The sequence below is a fragment of the Rhodnius prolixus genome, unplaced genomic scaffold (assembly GCF_049639745.1).
Source record: "Rhodnius prolixus isolate KJV_2025 unplaced genomic scaffold, Rpr scaffold_3, whole genome shotgun sequence".
Lineage (NCBI taxonomy): Eukaryota > Metazoa > Arthropoda > Insecta > Hemiptera > Reduviidae > Rhodnius > Rhodnius prolixus.
In genome coordinates, this window is record NW_027411603.1 from 18,266,380 (window position 1) to 18,286,322 (window position 19,943).

The 19,943-nt window shown below is 29.4% G+C and overlaps 3 protein-coding genes across 10 annotated transcripts in view; 1 reads left to right on the forward strand and 2 right to left on the reverse strand.

Annotated features, from left to right (window-relative positions):
* The window catches only part of LOC141452932 (serine/threonine-protein phosphatase 2A regulatory subunit B'' subunit alpha-like), a 30,368-nt gene extending 28,779 nt beyond the window's left edge, over positions 1-1,589 (reverse strand). For 3 of the 4 annotated variants that reach the window (XM_074125504.1, XM_074125505.1, XM_074125507.1), the window contains exon 1: positions 1,412-1,589. The gene's annotated coding sequence lies outside the window, so the exon portion shown is untranslated. Of the gene's footprint in view, positions 1-1,104; positions 1,291-1,411 lie in introns of those variants that run through there. The other variant, XM_074125506.1, reaches the window with a different exon arrangement.
* Positions 1,590-2,330: 741 nt separating this feature from the next.
* Polr2J (DNA-directed RNA polymerase II subunit RPB11) lies at positions 2,331-5,748 on the reverse strand. 5 transcript variants are annotated; one of them, XM_074125564.1, is made up of 5 exons: positions 5,724-5,748; positions 5,029-5,117; positions 3,354-3,443; positions 2,921-3,095; positions 2,331-2,439 (listed from the first exon to the last, which is right to left on the reverse strand). In XM_074125564.1, the coding sequence occupies exons 2-5, from the start codon at positions 5,079-5,081 to the stop codon at positions 2,401-2,403; spliced, it is 357 nt and encodes a 118-aa protein (XP_073981665.1). In that variant the 5' UTR covers positions 5,082-5,117; positions 5,724-5,748; the 3' UTR covers positions 2,331-2,400. The 5 variants fall into 5 exon arrangements, with proteins under 5 accessions (XP_073981665.1, XP_073981664.1, XP_073981663.1 ...); XM_074125563.1 differs by lacking the exon at positions 5,724-5,748 and adding an exon at positions 5,219-5,277; XM_074125562.1 differs by lacking the exon at positions 5,724-5,748 and adding an exon at positions 5,206-5,354 and having other exon boundaries at positions 2,333-2,439.
* Positions 5,749-5,837: 89 nt separating this feature from the next.
* rl (Mitogen-activated protein kinase rl) lies at positions 5,838-18,406 on the forward strand. The gene is made up of 8 exons (XM_074125549.1): positions 5,838-6,217; positions 11,454-11,580; positions 12,587-12,697; positions 14,648-14,782; positions 14,871-14,987; positions 15,443-15,610; positions 16,275-16,463; positions 16,579-18,406. Exons 1-8 carry the CDS (start codon positions 6,096-6,098, stop codon positions 16,696-16,698), a joined length of 1,089 nt encoding a protein of 362 aa, XP_073981650.1. The 5' UTR covers positions 5,838-6,095; the 3' UTR covers positions 16,699-18,406.
* Positions 18,407-19,943: the final 1,537 nt, after the last annotated feature.

A 19,943-nucleotide genomic window follows, 5' to 3' on the forward strand; every position in this document is an offset into this window, starting at 1 on the left:
AGGAGATAATATAGGGGGGAAAATTGAATAATTGGCACGTACCCTTAGAGGTTTACATTTCCTAGATTGTTAAGGCCAATATTCTAAATAAAAGAACAATATCAGAAGGTAGATGTGCAAAGAAGATTCTAGGCACTAATGCATTGATCGTTGACGTATGACCAGCTTTACAAAAAAATATATATATAGATATATATATCTGTACCTCGGAAGGAAAAGGCACCATGTCCATTTTTTTCGATTTTCAGATTTTGGCATCATTTTACAGATTTTTTGTTGCTCTTTCTAGAGGTGTAAAGCACAATGTCCTATGTTTACTATTAAGCGATTTATGTATTTTTAAAAAGCGCTATGATACTTCATTACTTAAGGGTAAAAGGCACTACATGGGCATAAATTTTTTTCACAATGGAGATCAAAATAAAATATTTTAAAATATGGGAGGTTAAGTGGCCATACCAACTGTAATAATTATGGTGAGAAGTACAGGAAAGAGTACAACCGGAAAAGTGGAATAAAAAATGAATTTGGAAAAATATCTTTATTTGGCTCCCCTGTAAAATTTACTTTTTGTGACATGGTGCCTTTTCCTTCCGAGGTACAGATATATATATGAGTGACAAGTCAGCTTCTAACTTCACACAAACCCTGGACCCTATTCCCTTCAAACATTTATGACTTATTTTGTGCAACAATACAAAACTAGATTTCGAGATATATGTCTAAGATTTAAAAAAAATTAAACGAACCTTAAGAAATTATTTTAACGATATAGTTTTCATGTCAGTAAGTTACATGAGTTATCTAGAAATCAAAGTATAGATTTAAAGGTTTTACTAATAATATAAATGTGAAAATTTTATTTTTATTAGATTTAAAATAAAATAAAAATTGCAACGATTTATGAAGGAAGGCTCTTAGATTTAAAAAAAATCGAAACATCTTTCAAACATATCTTTCATCAATTTGGTGGTGGTGCTTTTTAGACTACCTATATTAAATTTTGTTCGGGGAAACAAGTTCTACTAGAAAACAGTTAATAAGAATTTTAGTGTTTGTAATTTAAGAGTAATGATCTATTAAAATAAGTGGCCTAACCCTTACCCAAGCGCTTCCTAAAGCGATGCTTCTTTTAGAAGTTTTCATTCGATTCTTAAAACAATCTCCTATCACAAAGTGGGTAACAGAATTAATAAATTTGTAATGTTAAATGTGCACATTCAGCACCAAAAATTACTGAATTCAGAAAAATAAATTCTAATTTAAATATAGACTTTCGATTAAATGAATACTTTACGTTTACAGCCAAAACAATAATAGAAGGAAAACTCTCTGTCACCAATAAATTACACATCTTAAATACATAAAACAATGGCAGCATAATAGTAGACATTTAAGACAATCATCTCACCTCACAAATAAACCGTTTCCTTATGATACGCGCAACTCTCTTTAAAGACGTAAATAAATATTAGCAAAATTGCTGATTATTGAAATTATAAAACTTTTGAAATAACAAAACATTAACGTTTAACATAGGAACCTGTACGTCCTTCGAAGGAACCTATAATGCTATAGTATATACATATACAGTAAGTAGTGATAATAGTTGCAGTGTTTACGGGGATAAAAATTAATTTTGAAAAATGTCCCTTTAATATTCAAAATTAATTTTATTTTTTAATGAATGAAAGCAGCCAATTGTGAAAAAATATTTTTTTTCGCCTTTAATTTTGTGTATGAAATATTTCATATGACTTTCAATCCAAGCGGAGCTTTGAAACTTGAATGTCCTGACAAAAGAATCGTTTCCATATTATTTAATAAATAAATAATAGCTTCTATCTTTACTATTTTTCATTGTTTGTGATATTATAATTGTTTATATATTTCCGTAAATTGAACTCCCTTCAATAATGGCTAACTTTTAAGTGAAGTGCGCAGATTCATTGTCGCGTAAAAAAAACTTATTACCCTCCCCTCTTTTTTAAATTGAAATCAACATTATAGAGTCCACCAAGTATTTTAAAATCCCGTGCCATGCCGTTCTTCCAACAAATCGTAGAGCAATAAATTTGAAAATGTTACAAAACATTTTAATTTAGATCTGCCAATGAAGTTTAATTTAACATCTTCCAGTCATCTTAAGTTGTTTTTTTTTTCTTCAAGCGATGCACAAAAAATCCAAGATAATCTTTCTTTACTTTCTTTATAATAATTTATACTAAAATTTTCTTCTTTCAATAAATCTACTAAAACACAGTTAAATAATTTTATTATTGTTATAATTATTAACAAAATAATTTATAATGTTGTTGAATATTTATATACATTGCTGTCACATAAGCTCTTTCCTACACCATCTCTTTTCTGCTAGTTTTCGAAGCCTTAACCGTGTTTTTACAAGAGGTTATAGGGAAATCGAATTGCCGAATCTGTCTAAAAGGAAGATGAAATTTAGAAACATTTAATTTGAAATAAGAAAAATAATTATTTAAAAATTTATTTTACAAACTTATACAACCAAATAATAAACAATTTTTCATTTTTTATACACTTATTCAAACATGTTATTAATCCAAGCGCTCCTTTTTATCTTTGATAGCTTCCTATAAAAAAAATATGAAAAAATTATTATTCCACTTTAAGGAAAGTAAAAAAGTATTTGCCAATTTTTTTTTTTTTTAGGCGGGGAAAAATGTCCAGCTTCTTTTAAGGCTAAAATTTATAAATATAATTAATTGTTGATTGACCAGTTCTGGGCAATAAAAATATTCCACTAATCACAGCTTACTCCTAGAAAATAGCATACTCCTAGATAGAGAAACTGTTCTAACTTAAATAGGCTTTTAAAAAAAGCTGCTCTAAGTTCTATAAGCAATTTAACTGCGGTTATTTTTACCATTATTTAAATTCTCACCTTAAATCTTTCTTCAAACAAAGACAATTCCGATATCAGATCAGTAATTGCATTTTTCAGCACACTTTGCGGGGTTTCATCATTTGTAGTCTGGATTCTTATAACAAATTTCGGATCCAAAGGGTGAGGAACTTTGTAACCAGCAAAAAGAACTTTCGGATCTTTCAAAAGCTGACTAAAAGAAAAAAAACAAACAAAAACCTGAATGTAATTTTGTAAATATATAAGTTATTATAATAAATGAAAAGCTAAATTAAATAATTTTGTATGTGCCAACAATTTGTGTAACAATATTGTTTCAAGGAAACAAATAAATATTTGTTTGTTGTATTATTTTAGTTATATCTTATTATTGACAATGAACTTCACTTTTTGTTTGGATCTTGCAATAATGATCACTCTAAGAAATAATTCGACAAAATGAAAATATTACTTTCTAATCATATTTCCCAAAGTGTGATCTTCTTTGTTGATAGTAAATATTGCTGCGTTGGGAACTTTAGTGTCCATTTCTCGGATAACTCTGTGAAAAAAATTAGCAATTAGTAATAAATACTTGTGAAGAGGCGACCTGTTAATAACGAATGAAGAAATGGCTGGATGTTGACAATATAAGAAGACACACTTATTGAGAAAAAAATTTCTTCATTCATCTTTTTCATCGTACGTTCGATACAAAAAATACAAGAAATTTAAAATTGAATGTTTTATTAATTTAATCAAATTTTTTCCCCAATCTCTCACGTAAGTTCATATAAAATTTAGATTGATTAAATTATTAACGATCGCAACGCAATGATTCTTTTCAAAATCTAAGGATCGGCTCATCAGAAAAAAAATACATCTTTTTTGCCAAAAGCTTCAGCCCCAATAGTTATTTATTTTCAAGAACTTTCGGGCAATTATATTTTGTATCAATCCTTTTTTTTAATTAATATTTTTTTTTAATGTACGTATCAAACCAAGACCTTATTTGGTTTCCTATTGCGCCTTTGTGTCCTCAATTCTTATGTTTATTTTTATGGTAATTGATTAATAGTTTATAATTAAATAGTTATTTTTTTTACGTCAAGAACATAATATTGTAACTATTTTTTTCTTATACAAAGATTTAGTAATTAGTAAGTTTGAAACAATTGCTGTAAGAATGATCAGACAATTTAGTTAATAGAAATCTACAAACAACATGAAAGTATAATATCCCTGAAAATTTTCATAATTTTGCAAACATGATGCATGGGAGATTAGTTGCTCCAGTCCTGAACCCAAATAGCTTCTGTAAAAGCAGACATTTGCATTACCAAGTGATAATGAATATTTAAAATCATATGGATGGATTTTTGTTAAATTTGTATTCATTTCAAGGGCGGGTTTAATCTAAACTGTTTATTTCAGTGTATTGTAGTAAACTGTGTAGACTTATTGTCTGTACCACTGTACCGTTCACTAAACAGTGCAACAAAACTAATTTTGATATGTCAGAAAAATAAATAGATTAAATGTAAAAAAATAAAATAAATAAATAATAACAATGAGTAATTTCCTATTTCTTTAGGCGGGCTTTACGCCCAACTACCAATTAGGTGTCGTGGACGGAGGCGACTAGCAAACATACTTTACTGTAAATTTCTTTTATTGACCATTAAGTAAAATCCAAGGCCTAAGACCGGGAATAGAATCCAGTACCACAATACAAATTAGCTTTATAGGTCTCGCCTACAATCGCTCAGCTACCGTGGCGCCTCAGAAGAAAAGGAATACATATTTAATTTTGATTTATGGTGTGCCAACAAATTAGACCAATGGCCCTTAATGGACGAAATCTACTCATTGTGCTGCCGTCTATTATCACTTCTCACTAAGGCAACTAAAAAGTGGAATTATAAAAGGTCAACTACCTAGAGTAGAATACTAGATTTCCGCATGGAAGCCAGTTGCACTAACAACTTAGATATTAAAATGAAGGCAAATTATGAAGGCCTGGCCCAATCCCTGGGATCGTGGTTCGTTAGAAAGAAAGTGAATGAGAGAAAGTTTGGTTAATAAACCAATCCTATTAATGCCAAAAAATATGTTTTATTGTTATATATTTATTAGGAAACACTTACTTATGTTCTCCATCGTAGAGTAAAAAAGAGTCAAATGTTGGAGGAGCATTCATCCTGTTTTAAACCTTTTAAGAAGGAAAATGTAATATCTGAAAATATTGAAACAAATCTGATAATTATTCAATAATAAAACTTAACCATTTATACGTGATAAACATTTAAAAATTAACTACTTTCCACTTCAACCTGCCTTACGACAGTACCCCTAACACACAAAAACGAGAATCAAATATACAACAACTATAACCCAAACATAACTTCCTTGTGTCATTAGGCAAGCAGTAGTACCAAATAAAAGTAAAATATCAATCAATTTAGGGTTATTACTTTTATTGTCAAGACAATCAATAATTAACTAAAATATTATACCATTAAGTAGGAAAACATATTTTACAAATGTGAAAATTAATTAATAAGTATTGGATAAGAAGAGCATTATTTTACTTAGAAAGGCAATTGTTGCTGTTTTTTTTAAACTACTATTAAGATTATATAAGTGTAAATCGCAATTTGTATTATTTTTTTATTTTATTCCTGCGAAGGTTTATGTATTGTAAGGAAAAATTTGAGTAGCATAATACTGTAAAAAAAAAATAAACATCAGCTAGCCATCATCATTGATTGGCTTTTCCCATTCTCCAGGATTACAAGCAAAACATTTTAAAAACATGTGAAAAACAATCAAAATTCAATACCTCTAAGCCATTATTTATTTTTTTTACCGTGGTTCTTGGTCTAGCTACTTTTCTCACGTTTTTAGTGTACATATGTTGATTCCCGTTAAATTGAATGAACATTACTTCTGAAACGTAAATGTTATGTTTTAACAAACCTTAATATATTTATCGTATTAGTAAATATTGCAGTTTTAGATTTTGAGTACTTTCAAAAATTGTTTTCTATTTTTAAATCACTACTTCAAAGTGAAGTGGTTAAACGTCAGTAAGTTAAGCGCGCCTTGCGTCAAGTGATCGGAACTAGTTTCGGAGGTGTGGAGGACAGATAATTGTGTTCTAGTATAGTTGTAGTTGTCTCAGGATCTTGTGTAGTTGAAGGTACTTGTGATAATGGCTGGGGAAGTGTCAGGTTCTGGTAGCAATGTAGAAATTGTGCGTGGGCAGACATTTGAAGTGGGTCCAAGATATACAAATTTAGCATACATCGGAGAAGGAGCATATGGAATGGTTGTGTAAGTCTTTTAATAAATACCATTTGCTCTTTAATTTTACTTCTTTGTATTATGTTTTAAGTATTACTTTCTATTTTTTTTTGTTTTTAAACTGATTTTTAGAGAATGTGTAACCTTTATATAAAAGGTTATGACCGATTTGTGTTATCAAAGCCATGACCTTAGGGTTTACTAATTGTAATTTCTTATATTGCAACCTTTAATTTTAATACCAAACATGTTATGTACGTTTAAGATGCTTGTTTGACCTGGTTATTTAAAAATTTATTGTGTATCACATTAACTGATCTTTTTTCATAAGCATTGGTCAAATAAACATTCATAATAGAAAAAAAATATTACAGCCATCAAAATGTTGAAATCTGGATTCCACTCTAAGAATTTGTTAGATGGTGAGGTTAATCATTCCAACTTAAAAAGCAACGATAGTAAAATATTAAAGTTAAACCCAAGGTCTGGTGTTGAAGGCTTGAATTTATTATATAGATAAAAAGCAAATCCCACTGAAAAATATGCATTGTTTTTCTGTAACTAAATCTTTCAAAACATAATAGGGTCTTAAAATGATTATGATCCAAGTTATTGTACAATTGCCAGATACAGTTAAGCATTCAGATGCAAGTAGGTTTTTTAAATCGTTAATAAATGATTAATTGGATTTAATAAAATTTTAATTAAAGTTTAATATAAAAAATATCGTTTATGTAAAGATATTAATGGTTTAAACATGCCTTCCAAAAGAAATGATACGTAGGCACTGTAGAGCAGGAGTTTAAAACATTTTGAAGTCTAGAGGCTGTACTTCTAGTTTTGGTGAAGGGACTAGAAACCTATACTTCAACCGGCTTAAGAGACACGTAGAATTACCATATTTTTTTCAAATCTACAATTTCGAGTGTTTTAAACAGTAAATAATGCTTTATTTATTGCATGCCTATAATTAAAAAAGCGAAGTACTTACTAGAGTAACAGTTTTCTAATCAGTTTAAATGAGTTACTTCACCGTTAGGTTTGCAACGCAATAAAGTTATTCTGTTAAGACACACTAACTAGGACCACATATTATTCGTAATTGATGGTATTCTTTCTGGTTACTGATGTTGTTTGATGGCAGGTCAAAATTGTTTTCTGCATTGCATCAAATTCTGCTTATAGTGTTCAGTGTATGTAGTTGGCACTTTTCGATTTTTATTAAGTTAACGGGACAAAGTGATCCATAGGAGCCGGGATTGTCCATTTGATATGGGGCGTATGGTAAGCCGAATATTGTAATTAATAATTCGATATTAATATTATTATTACTACAATTATTGATTTTAAAATTAATTCATACAACTCCTTTCAAATTGTTGTATTTTTTACTAATAAAAAAACACATATTAAAAAAATAAGCTGATTATATAAATTTCACAAATATAGTTACGCATTTCAGAGTTAAATGAAAATTTTGATGAAGAGAAAGAAAAAATTAAAAATTAGCGGGCCTGCATAAAGGTTGGAATTGAGGTAACTGCAATAAGATTTCCTCTTCCTAGATGCATCTATAGTTCTCTGATGAGAAAGCTGCAGAGACTGACAGAGGAAAAATACGGTTTCGGCGGTAAACGTTATTCTTCAAACAGTTCGAAAATAGTTATTTTAGAAAACTAATTTTTCATTGTAGATGTTAGCAATTTAGCTCATTAACCGGAAAAACAGATTATTGATAAAACTATGCGTTATATAAAGAATTCTAAGGAGAAGAAGCTCTTGATCAGCAAATTATTTAGGCATTGGTTTTGAAATTCAAAAGTGAGGAACCTGAGAAAGAAAGACGGGTTCAGAGCAGCCCTCCTGTGAAGAATTTGAGCTGGTCAAGGCAAGTCACAAGCTCAGATCATAAAAGTATTACAGAGATTGTAATATGAAAAAGAGCAGCTCTTTTTCGAATGCTTTCTTGTCTCTACACACTTTCTGTTCAAGCGTACATTAGGGATGTGGGGAACTTAACACTTGCTAACCAAACAAACGTTCTTATTGTTTGAAAATTAAGCACTCTATATTAAGTACTGTTAACGCTTTAAACGTAATTGTTTGGAAAAAAAAAATCCGGTTATATTATGTTGACTAGCTTTAAAAACCTCTGAATTTTATCAAAATCGAGAATTACATCTTTTTTAATACCAATTTTGAAACAGTCAGCCAGGAATAAATATCTTTATGAGTAACTTAAATTATAAATGAAATAGTTCTTGTAAATCTTGAAAACTTGTAAGTGTGAAATTGTAAAAGATGTACTGTTTAAAATGTTTTTCTGAAAGAAATATTTACTTAATACTGTGTTGTTGGTAGACTATCTTATAGCAAATTTTCGGGTTTTCAAGATTGTTTTTCACAACAATTATTTTTTGTTTTACATTTTTACAAAATCATTGCGACATGTCGAAGAAAAAATTTCTTTTTCATTAATAGTTCAAGCTAGAGCGCAGCACTGCTGAGACGACTCGAAAAATTAATGCTGTTTGGGACACCAATAGTGTTAGTGAAAGAAGCACCACTATCTTGGATCCACAAATTTATATGTGATAGTGTTGACTTTGAAAATTTCTCACTGCATTAATCGTAGAACAGGCTTCAAGGAGTACCGTGGAAGCAGGACTCTTCTCAAACCGTTTGAGGGATCGCGGAGCAACTCATGTTAGCATCCTGCTGTTGTGTATGGTTTTGAGCGTAGTGGAAAGGTAAAAAATAAAAACTCTAGATAATTGGATGATTCATGATTTGAACGTTTGGAATTTTTGAACATCCCGGCATAAATCGTAAATATGAATGTGTATATTATACGCCCACAAATAGCTCCGGAAAAATAGATTTTTTCGTATCCACAGCTGATTCGGGCAATCAGGGTGCTCAACATCGACAGCGTTTAACATTGAACATTATTATATATGGCCATTCGGTTTCTATAAAAATAATTGCGCCGAGAAATGTTTGTTTCACAATCGAGCCTAATCGCAAATTTGAACTCCAACAAAGTTTTTGGCGATCCTGTTTCATAGATGTTTTTGATTAAAAAAATTACCTCTACAAAATTTAAAGTTTTATTTAATTAAGTTGCAGGGAATATTTTATAAGTTAATGGAGATCTTGAAATGTTAGCCAATCGGTTTGGCGACTTGTACTGTGTCAGTGAGCAGAAATCAATATCTGGAGTGCAATGTTTCATCGCAAATGCCCAGCGAAACCGAATAGCCAGGTTTGAGAGAAAGACTAGAGTAACATTAAGATGCTTGTATGGATGTTACAGGAAAAGAAATTATTGAATAAATTAATGTTGAAGGAGAATCAGTAGATAGAAGAAGAAAGAATAGGTTAAGAAAATATAAAAGATGAAAGTAGAAATGCCAGACGTGTTGCTCTGAGTTTCTCCCAATTGCCTGGGTACGATTTCAAGAAGCTTCTGTGCAGGTGCCCAGCAGGGCTACAAATTATTTTAGTAGCTTAGAAGAGCTATGGTAAATGGGAGCAAGATGGTTTATTACGAGTCTGGGTAGGCCGGCGATATTTAGGGATCCCAACTAATAAATTGATATATAATATATTTAATCTGGTATTAATCCAAAAAATACGATTTCAAAGATCATGTTTACTATTAAATAATAATTGTTTAGCAGTAAAATTTGTAAAAAAAAAAAATAAATGTTGCGATATTTTACTGTTAAGACTGTATATATTGTTCAGTACTTAAGTACTTAATAAATGTGCATTGATGTCCGTTAATCTTTTTCATGTGTATTCTTCACTCTTCACTATACTATTTCCATGAAGCTTTCGGTCAAAATTTTCCATTGGAAATGTAAAAAATTATATATATATTTCGTTTTACTTTTGTCGTCTAACCATATACTTAACTTTTTAAACTGTAAGTTTTTGTTAGATTACAGAACAATAAGGTCGATAAAATATTAAATATTTCTAATAACAGCAAGTTCTTAATTTGATTAAGAAAAATTATTCTGCCAAAGTGATTAACTAAAAACATTTACCTGAGGTTCTAAAGGATTTGAATAAATGGGTTTAATAACTGTGTTATATTAGAAAGAATTAGTTTCAGAAATTCGTATTTTAAAGAAAACGTATTAGTTAGCATCTTTAAAATTGTAAGATAATGATTGATTAGTGAGCGATCACATAAGTGAACATAATGGTAAATGGTCATACCAAGTTTTTTTCTTTTAAAAAATGTGATTTTTATGTGTTTTTATTTTTAACTCTTAACCTTAAAACTACTTTTAACGATCAAAGTTAATATATGTATATTGCTAGAAAGAATTGGAAATCCTCAGATAATAATGCGGTTTATTACTGTATAAACAAAGTTATGCGAATGTATCAATTTGACCTTTTAGTTAGGAGGAAAAATGGGACAGAACAGTTTCACACAAGATTTTAGTGTCAATAAATGTTGCTTTTTTGTATTTCCAATAATTAATGTTGAATTTTATGTAAAGTGTTTTACGAAGTGATTGATAATTTTAAGTTTCTCTTGATTATTGATTTCTTGAAGTGAGTTACCCTTGATTAAGCAGCTCACTGGAGCTTCTCACTTCGGTATAGTTTATGAAACTTTTTAAGCATATTGTGAAAATTTAACTATAAGTTAGCAAAATATTTTCTTCCTGTTGTATCACATCAAGGTACTGTTACTGTAAAAAAAGATATCAAATGTGTGAATTTAAAGTATAATAATAATTTTAATTTGCCGTTAAAGACCGCAGCAGTTGATGCGCCTAAATAAATAATCTTTTAAAATTAGGAAATATTTTACTTGAATTTTTAATAAAGGAGTCGGAGTACCTAAATATGTTATTCTGTTTAAGTGCGATCTAATTATTATTATTATTTTTAATAATTAAAAAACAAAAATGAAAATAATAAACATAGTTGCAAAAAGTAAATAAATAAAAAACCTTGATTACTGATTATAAAGATTTGCTAAGCGTAAAAACAAGGCTTCTGAATATTAATATTACGTTTGGCCATTTTTATTCCTTCGCAACCCAACTTTTTTGTTTTTAATATTGTAAATTACAATTACACAGATTTTTTGAGAAACGTCGTTCAGCTCTTCTTAGATTAACTATTAGTTTCGCTTCAATTTCATGCAAACTATCACTGTACCCCAAGTTTGATAAGAAATAAGTTTGTTTAATAATTTAATTAATGTGATTATGTTGAAATTGTATTTCCATTTCAGGTCCGCATACGATAACATTACAAAAACTAAAGTTGCCATTAAGAAGATATCGCCATTTGAACATCAGACTTACTGCCAAAGAACTTTAAGAGAAATTAAAATTCTTACCAGGTTTAAGCATGAAAATGTAAGTTTTATTGGTATTACAGATGGTACATTTCCAAATACAGCAAAAAAAAATTATGATTTTTCAATAAGTTTTTTAAAAATAAATTTCTCATTGTCATTTCTCTAGAGCATTATGTTTCTCCTGCAGCGTGGATCAGTTAAAAAGAAAGGCTCACCAGTTTATTCAGTATTAATTTTTATTAAAACCAAAATTGCAGCAGACCCTCTTAAATGAAAAGAAACAATTTAAAAGTGAACTTAAGTTATTTTTAAACTTCAATTGATTTCTTTAACTTAGTGAAATTCGTACTTATTAGAATGCAGTTGAATAAAAAATCCTGACATTACTTAAATACTCTCCTATTCTAAACTTGTCTTCCCTCACGGTCTAGAGTGATGTATCCTAAAACTTAGAGCTTGCCTTCTTAAGGTGCTAACTTGCGGGTGCTTCAAATCTTTTCTCCTTCAACCATCTATTTCTTGGCCTTATTTCTTCTGCCTGTACATAAAAGAGTTTTGTGTAAGTTTTTGCTTTGGAGCCCTGCTGACGCTTAATCTGTTATACTTGCCGAGTTCTTATAAATTGGACTTTTTTAATCCTGTGAAATTCTTCAAGCTCTTTTGTTTTGAAGTTATCGTATCCAGTTATTACACATTTTTTTTATCCAATAAACTATTCCACTTACCACAGCTTCCTTTTCACTTTTGTAGTGTCAGATACTACGTAATCTGAAAAATTAACATTATCATTCTGCTTCGTTTTACCGATCGTGTCAGTTTTCGGAGTAGAATTTTGCACTTTTTTTGCTTCGTGAACACGATCTATGCACCAACAAATTTCTTGTTGTTGATTGCTTCTCGTATCATTACTACCAACATCCTTATTGCTCTACCAATCACCTACCTGTAGTTTCTCAAATTATCAAGTAGATATGACTACGATAAATTATCCTTTTATTCTAGTATTTTTTTATCCTGCTTGAGAGATTAAAAACATTGTGAATTTTTTTTTTTTTGCTTTTCAGATAATTGATATTCGAGATATATTAAGGGCTGGAACAATCGATCAAATGAAAGATGTATACATTGTTCAGTGTTTAATGGAAACTGATTTATACAAACTCCTTAAAACTCAGGTAAAACATCTTGAGTAAAATTATATTAATCAAAGTCTAGGAAACCCTCACATCTATTAAAAAATCTTTCCAAACATTATAGCCACATAAATTCCTCATATTACATTTTACTTAAAAAGATAAGCAGTTAAGGAAAACGTTTGCTTTCACAAACATTTTATTTGTTAACATTACATTTTTGCATTCCTTCCCTGTTCTTAAAATAAAAAGAATTCCTTCAAAAAAAGTTTTTTTTTGTCAGTATTTCAGATTGAGAGCTTGTAATACTTTGTAAATACGTACTCTTTAAAATTCAAAGCAAAACATATTTATTTCAACCGTTTAATTTAATAAATCTGAACAGTTTAATATTAAATGGAATAAATATTTAATCATTAGTTGTATACAAATTTCCTTGGTTATGGCATTTGGTAAACATTCGTTTACTTGGGTTCACTTGTTGGACTGATATAAGCATTGCCCACTTACCTGTTTGTCAATTTACGATTGGAAACAATTTAATTACGGAAAGGAATGCCTAAATTTATTGTTAATGTATTGCGACTAATTTTAGTAGGAGATAGTCTCATCCAAAAGTTTAAAAAGGGCACTTACACGTTGATGCACGATTTACTTTGTTCGCTGCTTACCTGTCCTGCTCTTATGGTAAACTCTTACAAAATATACTTGTTATCCATTTCGTTCCAGCTTATTGGAATTAGGCGTAAGAGTAAAAATTAAAGATTTATTTCTGGTACAAGTATCAATAATGTTTTAAATAGGGTTGTTGGTGTATATTTATAAATTTTCGTGAAAAGTCTCAGATTTAGAATTAAAAAAAGTTCCGTACAAGTTGAATCTTGAAAATTATAGTTAGAGTAAGACGTGTAAGTGTTCATGCCAGATACATGCACATTTATTTTTATTGGTTTGCATCAATGTTCTTATGGTTGCTACTAGCGTGGATATTAAAATATCATTTGTCTATGGCAGTTTATGATACCCAAGATAGCCAGTCAACTTGTAAAAATGTTAATTCAACCATGAAGTTGTCTGATGAGTTTATCTACTGGTAAATTTTAATGTTATTTTAATCGGTCTTAGTTTTTAATTCCCTTACATTTACTTCTTTTTCGTGTAAACAACACATTTGGATCACCTTTCTTGAAAACCACTTCTATCTCCTAACCTTTTATCAAATTGATTAGGAATACAGTCCTCCAAAAGCCAATATAGGTACTTGGAATTAATTGGAGATTACTTTTATCGGAGGATGGTCTCGCCCTTTCGACAGTTCATTTATAACTTATTCAACTTTTCACCAACCTCAAAGAATCGTTTATTCGTTATCTTATATTTTTACTTTAAAGTAAATTTGTTTAGCTCAGTAGATTGTTGTATACTTCTGGTTTCATCGTTAAGTGTTTAATTATAATTTTAGTGTTATTCTAATCGGTCTTATTATTTAATTTACTTACCTTTACTTCATTCTCGTGTCACTTCTACCACACTTTTATTTCACCATTCTACATTATCTCTGCACAATTATTACCTCTTTTTACTAGAAACAATCATTTACAAGTGCAGACATCTGTATCAAAAGAGTTCGACTCAAATATATATACAAATATATGTACAATCATCGTCAATAATAATCATTGGAAAGGGATTAGCTCAGAGTAAGAAATCGAAGTTACTAGTTTCGAAATCTCTCACATTTTCTTCCCACATGGCTCCCATAGCTAATTCATTTTTAACGAAAGAATTCTTTTCTAAGGTGATCGTGCACTTTCTGGCGCTAATGACTTCAGGTGTAGAAGCATTAAATTAAAATGCAATGAAATTAAGCGCCATCTAATTTCTACATAATTTAGAACTTAAGATTGATGATTGTGCATAAAAAAAATAACCACACCTGATATTTTCTATGATTACTTCATGAATTTATCTTATAAAAAATTTTTCCCGCAGAGGTTAAGCAACGATCACATTTGTTATTTTTTATACCAAATTTTAAGAGGTCTCAAATATATACACTCTGCTAACGTACTGCATAGGGACCTGAAACCTAGCAATCTTCTTCTTAATACTACGTGCGATCTTAAAGTATGTATGAAAATGATTTTATATTACTTGCAGTAACAATGGTAATAAGGTGCATTAACATCAGAAATTAATTATAAATCATTTTTAGATATGTGACTTCGGTCTGGCTAGAGTGGCAGATCCCGACCATGATCACACAGGTTTTCTTACAGAATACGTCGCTACTAGGTGGTATAGAGCACCAGAAATAATGCTTAATTCAAAGGTAATAATAATTAATATGCTAAATCACTTATACATAACACTTAGTCATGTGCAACACCATTTGAATAAATATAATTACATACAATAATTCTGCCTTAAATTTTATCAATTCACGGATATTTGGAATAAACTCCGTGATGGCGAGTCTAAAGAACTTCGCAGCAGAAGCTTCACTAGCCTAGATTAAAAGATATAGTGAAAATACAAAACTTAATTTTTTTTTTTTTGGTAGGCTGTTTCAATTTGTTTTAAAATAGTAATAAAAAAACGTTTTCTTAAAATTTTGTTAGCAAGAGTTTATGTCTTAATAAAAAGTGAAAAATCAATCAATGATTAAATCCAAAATTAAGAAGAAATAAAAAGAAAAAAAATTATAATACAGAGAGGCATTTGAGAATGCAGATGTTTAATTTGCTTACCAAATGTATTTTACTAAAATTACCTAATTGTTCTTAGGGATATACCAAGTCTATAGATATTTGGTCCGTCGGATGCATACTAGCTGAAATGTTGTCCAATAGACCAATTTTTCCTGGAAAGCACTACTTGGACCAGCTAAATCACATTTTAGGTGTTTTGGGATCGCCGACCCCAGATGATTTAGAGAGCATAATAAACGAGAAGGTAATTAAACATTTTAGCATTTCATTGATTTTTTTAATCCTTCCATTAATCATACAAGAACGATAATTAAAAATAATAATTATGCGAGTTTATTATGTACCAAGCAAGTTGTATTTTGCATCATGTTAGATTATTCTCATTTTTGTAAGACCATTGATTGTTACTTATTTTATTTCTAAATTTATTCAAATACGGTTCGAACCAAGAACAGATTTTCAGTTATCAATTAAATTTAATTCACTGATTGCATATTTATTTCTATTTACTATTCATATTTCTCCTTTTGCCTTAAGCTCACTTTCACTTTGTGCCCGGTTCTAAAAGTGTAAGCCCTTCAGCAGTAAGTTAATGTGAAGATATGTTTTAGTTACTTTTCAAAACAAACATAATCTTGAATTAAAGCAATGATTTAAAAAGTATGATTTTGTAACCATTGAAGAGTTGGAAGTGATAAAAAATTAGTTCTTTTCTTTCTGGGTGAACAGTCAATGAGAAATTTATTTGATTTTTATTGAAAAATAAATTAATTTTCTAATGAGCAATATTGAGTAGTAAAATTTCAGTTGAAAGTAGTTGTAAAGTAATTAATTTAATTACAATTTTTTATTTATTTAATTAACATGTGTAATTTCTAGTTTTTGACTCATTCTGTATCTTACTTCAGGCGCGGAGTTATCTACAGTCGTTACCTTTCAAGCCTAAAGTAGCTTGGACCAAAATATTTCCTAATGCTGACCTAAAAGCTTTGGATTTATTAGATAAAATGCTGACCTTTAACCCTCACAACAGGATAGTTGTGGATGATGCTCTTGCTCATCCATACCTTGAACAGTATTACGACCCCGCTGATGAGGTATGGATAGCAAATTTATTTTTTGTAGTAGTATATTTTTTTTTTTTTAAATTCAATTCCTTTCTATTCCCTAAAGCAAAATATTACAAACACGATTATTATTATCTACTTACAGCCTGTTGCTGAGGAACCTTTCCGATTCGCAATGGAATTAGATGACTTACCAAAGGAGACTTTAAAGAAATATATTTTTGAAGAAACAGTGTTATTTAAACAAAGGAATCCAAACATTTAGACTATTGAATTAGAAATAAATAAAAATATACGTTTGTTTGGATGTGTTCTTGTAAATTCATTTACGATATTGGTGCATATATTATAAGGCTCCGCCTTTTAAAAATAACTTTCTGTTATAACTGCATACACTTTTTTAAATTAAAATGGCAGATGTTTACGGAAACTGTACCTCAAAATTTTTACTTAAGGATAAATCATATATACCACTATGGAATGACGTTAGTTGTTTTTATTAAATATGTATAATTATTATTTTGTATTCTTATTTTTTTTTAAGCTAGTCATAAATTGAACTTAAAGAAACTTTCCATAATTTTAGGGATATAGTTGTTTATATTTCTTCAAGATTTTTCATTCTTTAAAGTTTTGTCATTGATGTATTTTATAATATAATGTGAACTGTTTAAGCAATTATGTACTTTGAGTATGTGTACGAATTCATAATTTTAAAATAATATGTGTTCTTATATTGAAGTCTGTTAATGGACATGAGTGATTTAACAAGGCCTAAAAAAAAGTAAAAAATAAAATTATAACAAAACTAAAAAAATTCAATATAAAAAAAGGTTTAAAAATGTACATAAGGTATTAATAAGAATTTTATTTATAAATGTAATCTACCACATTCCTGCAATTATTGTCAATTCGACCATTATAAAACAATTTTAAAAGAAAGTGAATAATAAATTAGATTGACATAAAATTGTTTTCAAGTTTTTGTTTGAAAATGAAAAAATATGAATAAATAATTCAGAAAAAAAATAGTAAATTCTGAGAAATTGTCAATGCAGAAGGCATTAGTGAAATCACTTGTTGAGAAAAGCATTTAGCATTAGCGGTCGTTATCCATACTGTAGTCCTTACTGTTTGCGATCATAATGGAAAAGTGCATAACATGCATACTCCGTAATTTTATTTCTTGTGGTTGTCATTGTAGCCTTGATATTTAAATATGGATACTTTAATTTTATTGTAATTTTTATAATATGTAAATTTATATATTATATCCAAAGAATAATGTATTTATGTACATACTATATAAGAGATTAATATATGTATTTATATTAAATATATTATATATTGTAATAATTATATAATATATTAAATATATATTTATATTAAATTTTATATAGATATATACAAAAGAAATTTTAAAAAAGAAAGGGTGGTGCATATTTCCTTTGTAAGACAAAGCATTTAATAGAATATAAATTTATCTATCGATGGACTCGGTAGCCTTTTTCTCTTTATATATTTAAATAAGGAAAATATGGAATTTAAATAATTCCTACATAGATAAATTATTGTTATGGTAAGCAGCATGTACCGCTCTTTGTGGTGCTGTGAATAGTTTTAATCACTAGTTGTAAAAGATCTCTACATTGTGTATGTAGGGATGATATGGAGATGTAAAAAGATGATAGTGCAAGGTTGGAATGTCTACTTTTTAATATTTATTCAGTAGTTTTAATATTTTCCTGTTATGGAAATTTTGTCATTTTATCAATTCTTTCAATTGTGGATTTAAAAAATTTCATAAAGAAATTTATAATAATTAAAGGTGTATTTACTAAAAAATTCTTTAAATATATTTCAGCCGAATACGATTTATGTGTTTGTTTTGAACATAATTATAAATACAAAAATATATATATACATCAATATTATATTGATCGTGTCTTTCAATTAAACTTAATGAAGTTAAATTTATCTTTTTTAATTTTTTTTTTAAATGCTCATTCCTATATTCACATTAAATTTATGATTTTTTATCTGCAAGTAACACCAAATACGGATTTTTTGTTTTAAATCTAAGGAAACTTACCATGGATGTGTTGCAGATTAGTTGAAACCGAAAAGAAAGAGCAAATCTTCAAAGGTGACAATTTTTTTCTGATACTTCATAACTCTTTTCTCGTGTTATTCCACTATTTAACATTTTCAATGCGCTTTAAACTATTTAGACACTATCAGGTTGGCTAATTTCCAGTCACTTTAAGATCCCCCGAATCGTTTGTTGGAGAAAGATCCGATTCCAGCGAGGCCTTTAAAGCATATTTTGTTACCGTTGGTCGACCATGGGCTTTCACCGAGGTCAAAATCTTTATTCCGAAATTTCTGAACCAACTTTAGAGCTGTCCATGCCTATATTTTAATGTTAGAGGGGAGTCGTGTTTGTCTGAGACGAGTTCTAAAGCAAGGATTTTAAATTTTTTGTGAATACGTTTTCCTTCCATTGTACGTCAATGATGGTAATTTAAAATTTTAGCAGTCAGTGTTCTGCGTTAAGTTTTTTTGTTTGGGCCTGATGTACTTTCAGAGTATAACTTCTATTTAAAAGCAGTCTGATATTTCGCCCCAAAACTAAAGTAAATACAGATAGCATCTGCAAGATTGTGATGTCTAGAAAGAACAAGAGTACCATCTGTTAAAATTATGAGAACTTAAGTATCAAATTTGAGAATTTCCTATTAGACAGTTAAAAAGAGCTCAGTAGTGAGGAACACAAGCTTTGATTACCGTCAGCCAATGAGAATCTAGTTAAATCTTACTTAATTGTTGGTTCGTTTTGAAAGGAAGTTTATAAATAGGATAGTGTTTGAATTAAGTCTAGTTTAAGAAGTCCTGCATGCCAGATTTGGTGCCTCTTGAAGAACCCTTGACAAGATTTTTTTTGCTGTTTATGGTCTACATTATGAGCTGTATGTTAGCTGAAGTGCATTTTTAAGATTAACCACTGATACTTTGTAAAAGGTAGTAATAGTAAGGTATACTGTGATTTGCGGAATGTAAGATGTTATTTGTCATATGCTTCGTCAGTAAGAGAGGCGTGTCCTGGGTTTCTTCTTGCATTGATTCTGGTTTAATAAGTGCAGACTTATTCTCCAGGCTCTTACAGATTCTGGAGAAAGCAGTTTCATTTGCTCACTAACAAGTGGGTTTAATTTTTAATACTTTTTGTTCTGGACTGTCATATCATGAGATCTTAATCTGTCACGATCAATCCACAAAACTTAAATTTCAACTAGGGCAACTGACACTAATTCTCGTACTCGATGCTTCTTTTATTTCATAACCATTAAAAATGGTAATTAATGTCTTATTAGATAAACAGCAAGGAATCCGAGCTATTCTCTCACCTTATATATGTATATATAATATAAGTATATATTATTTTTTATTTTTTTTTAAATCCCTAGGGGAGTCCAAGCAAAGTGAGCCGGTAAACAACGAATGTCACGT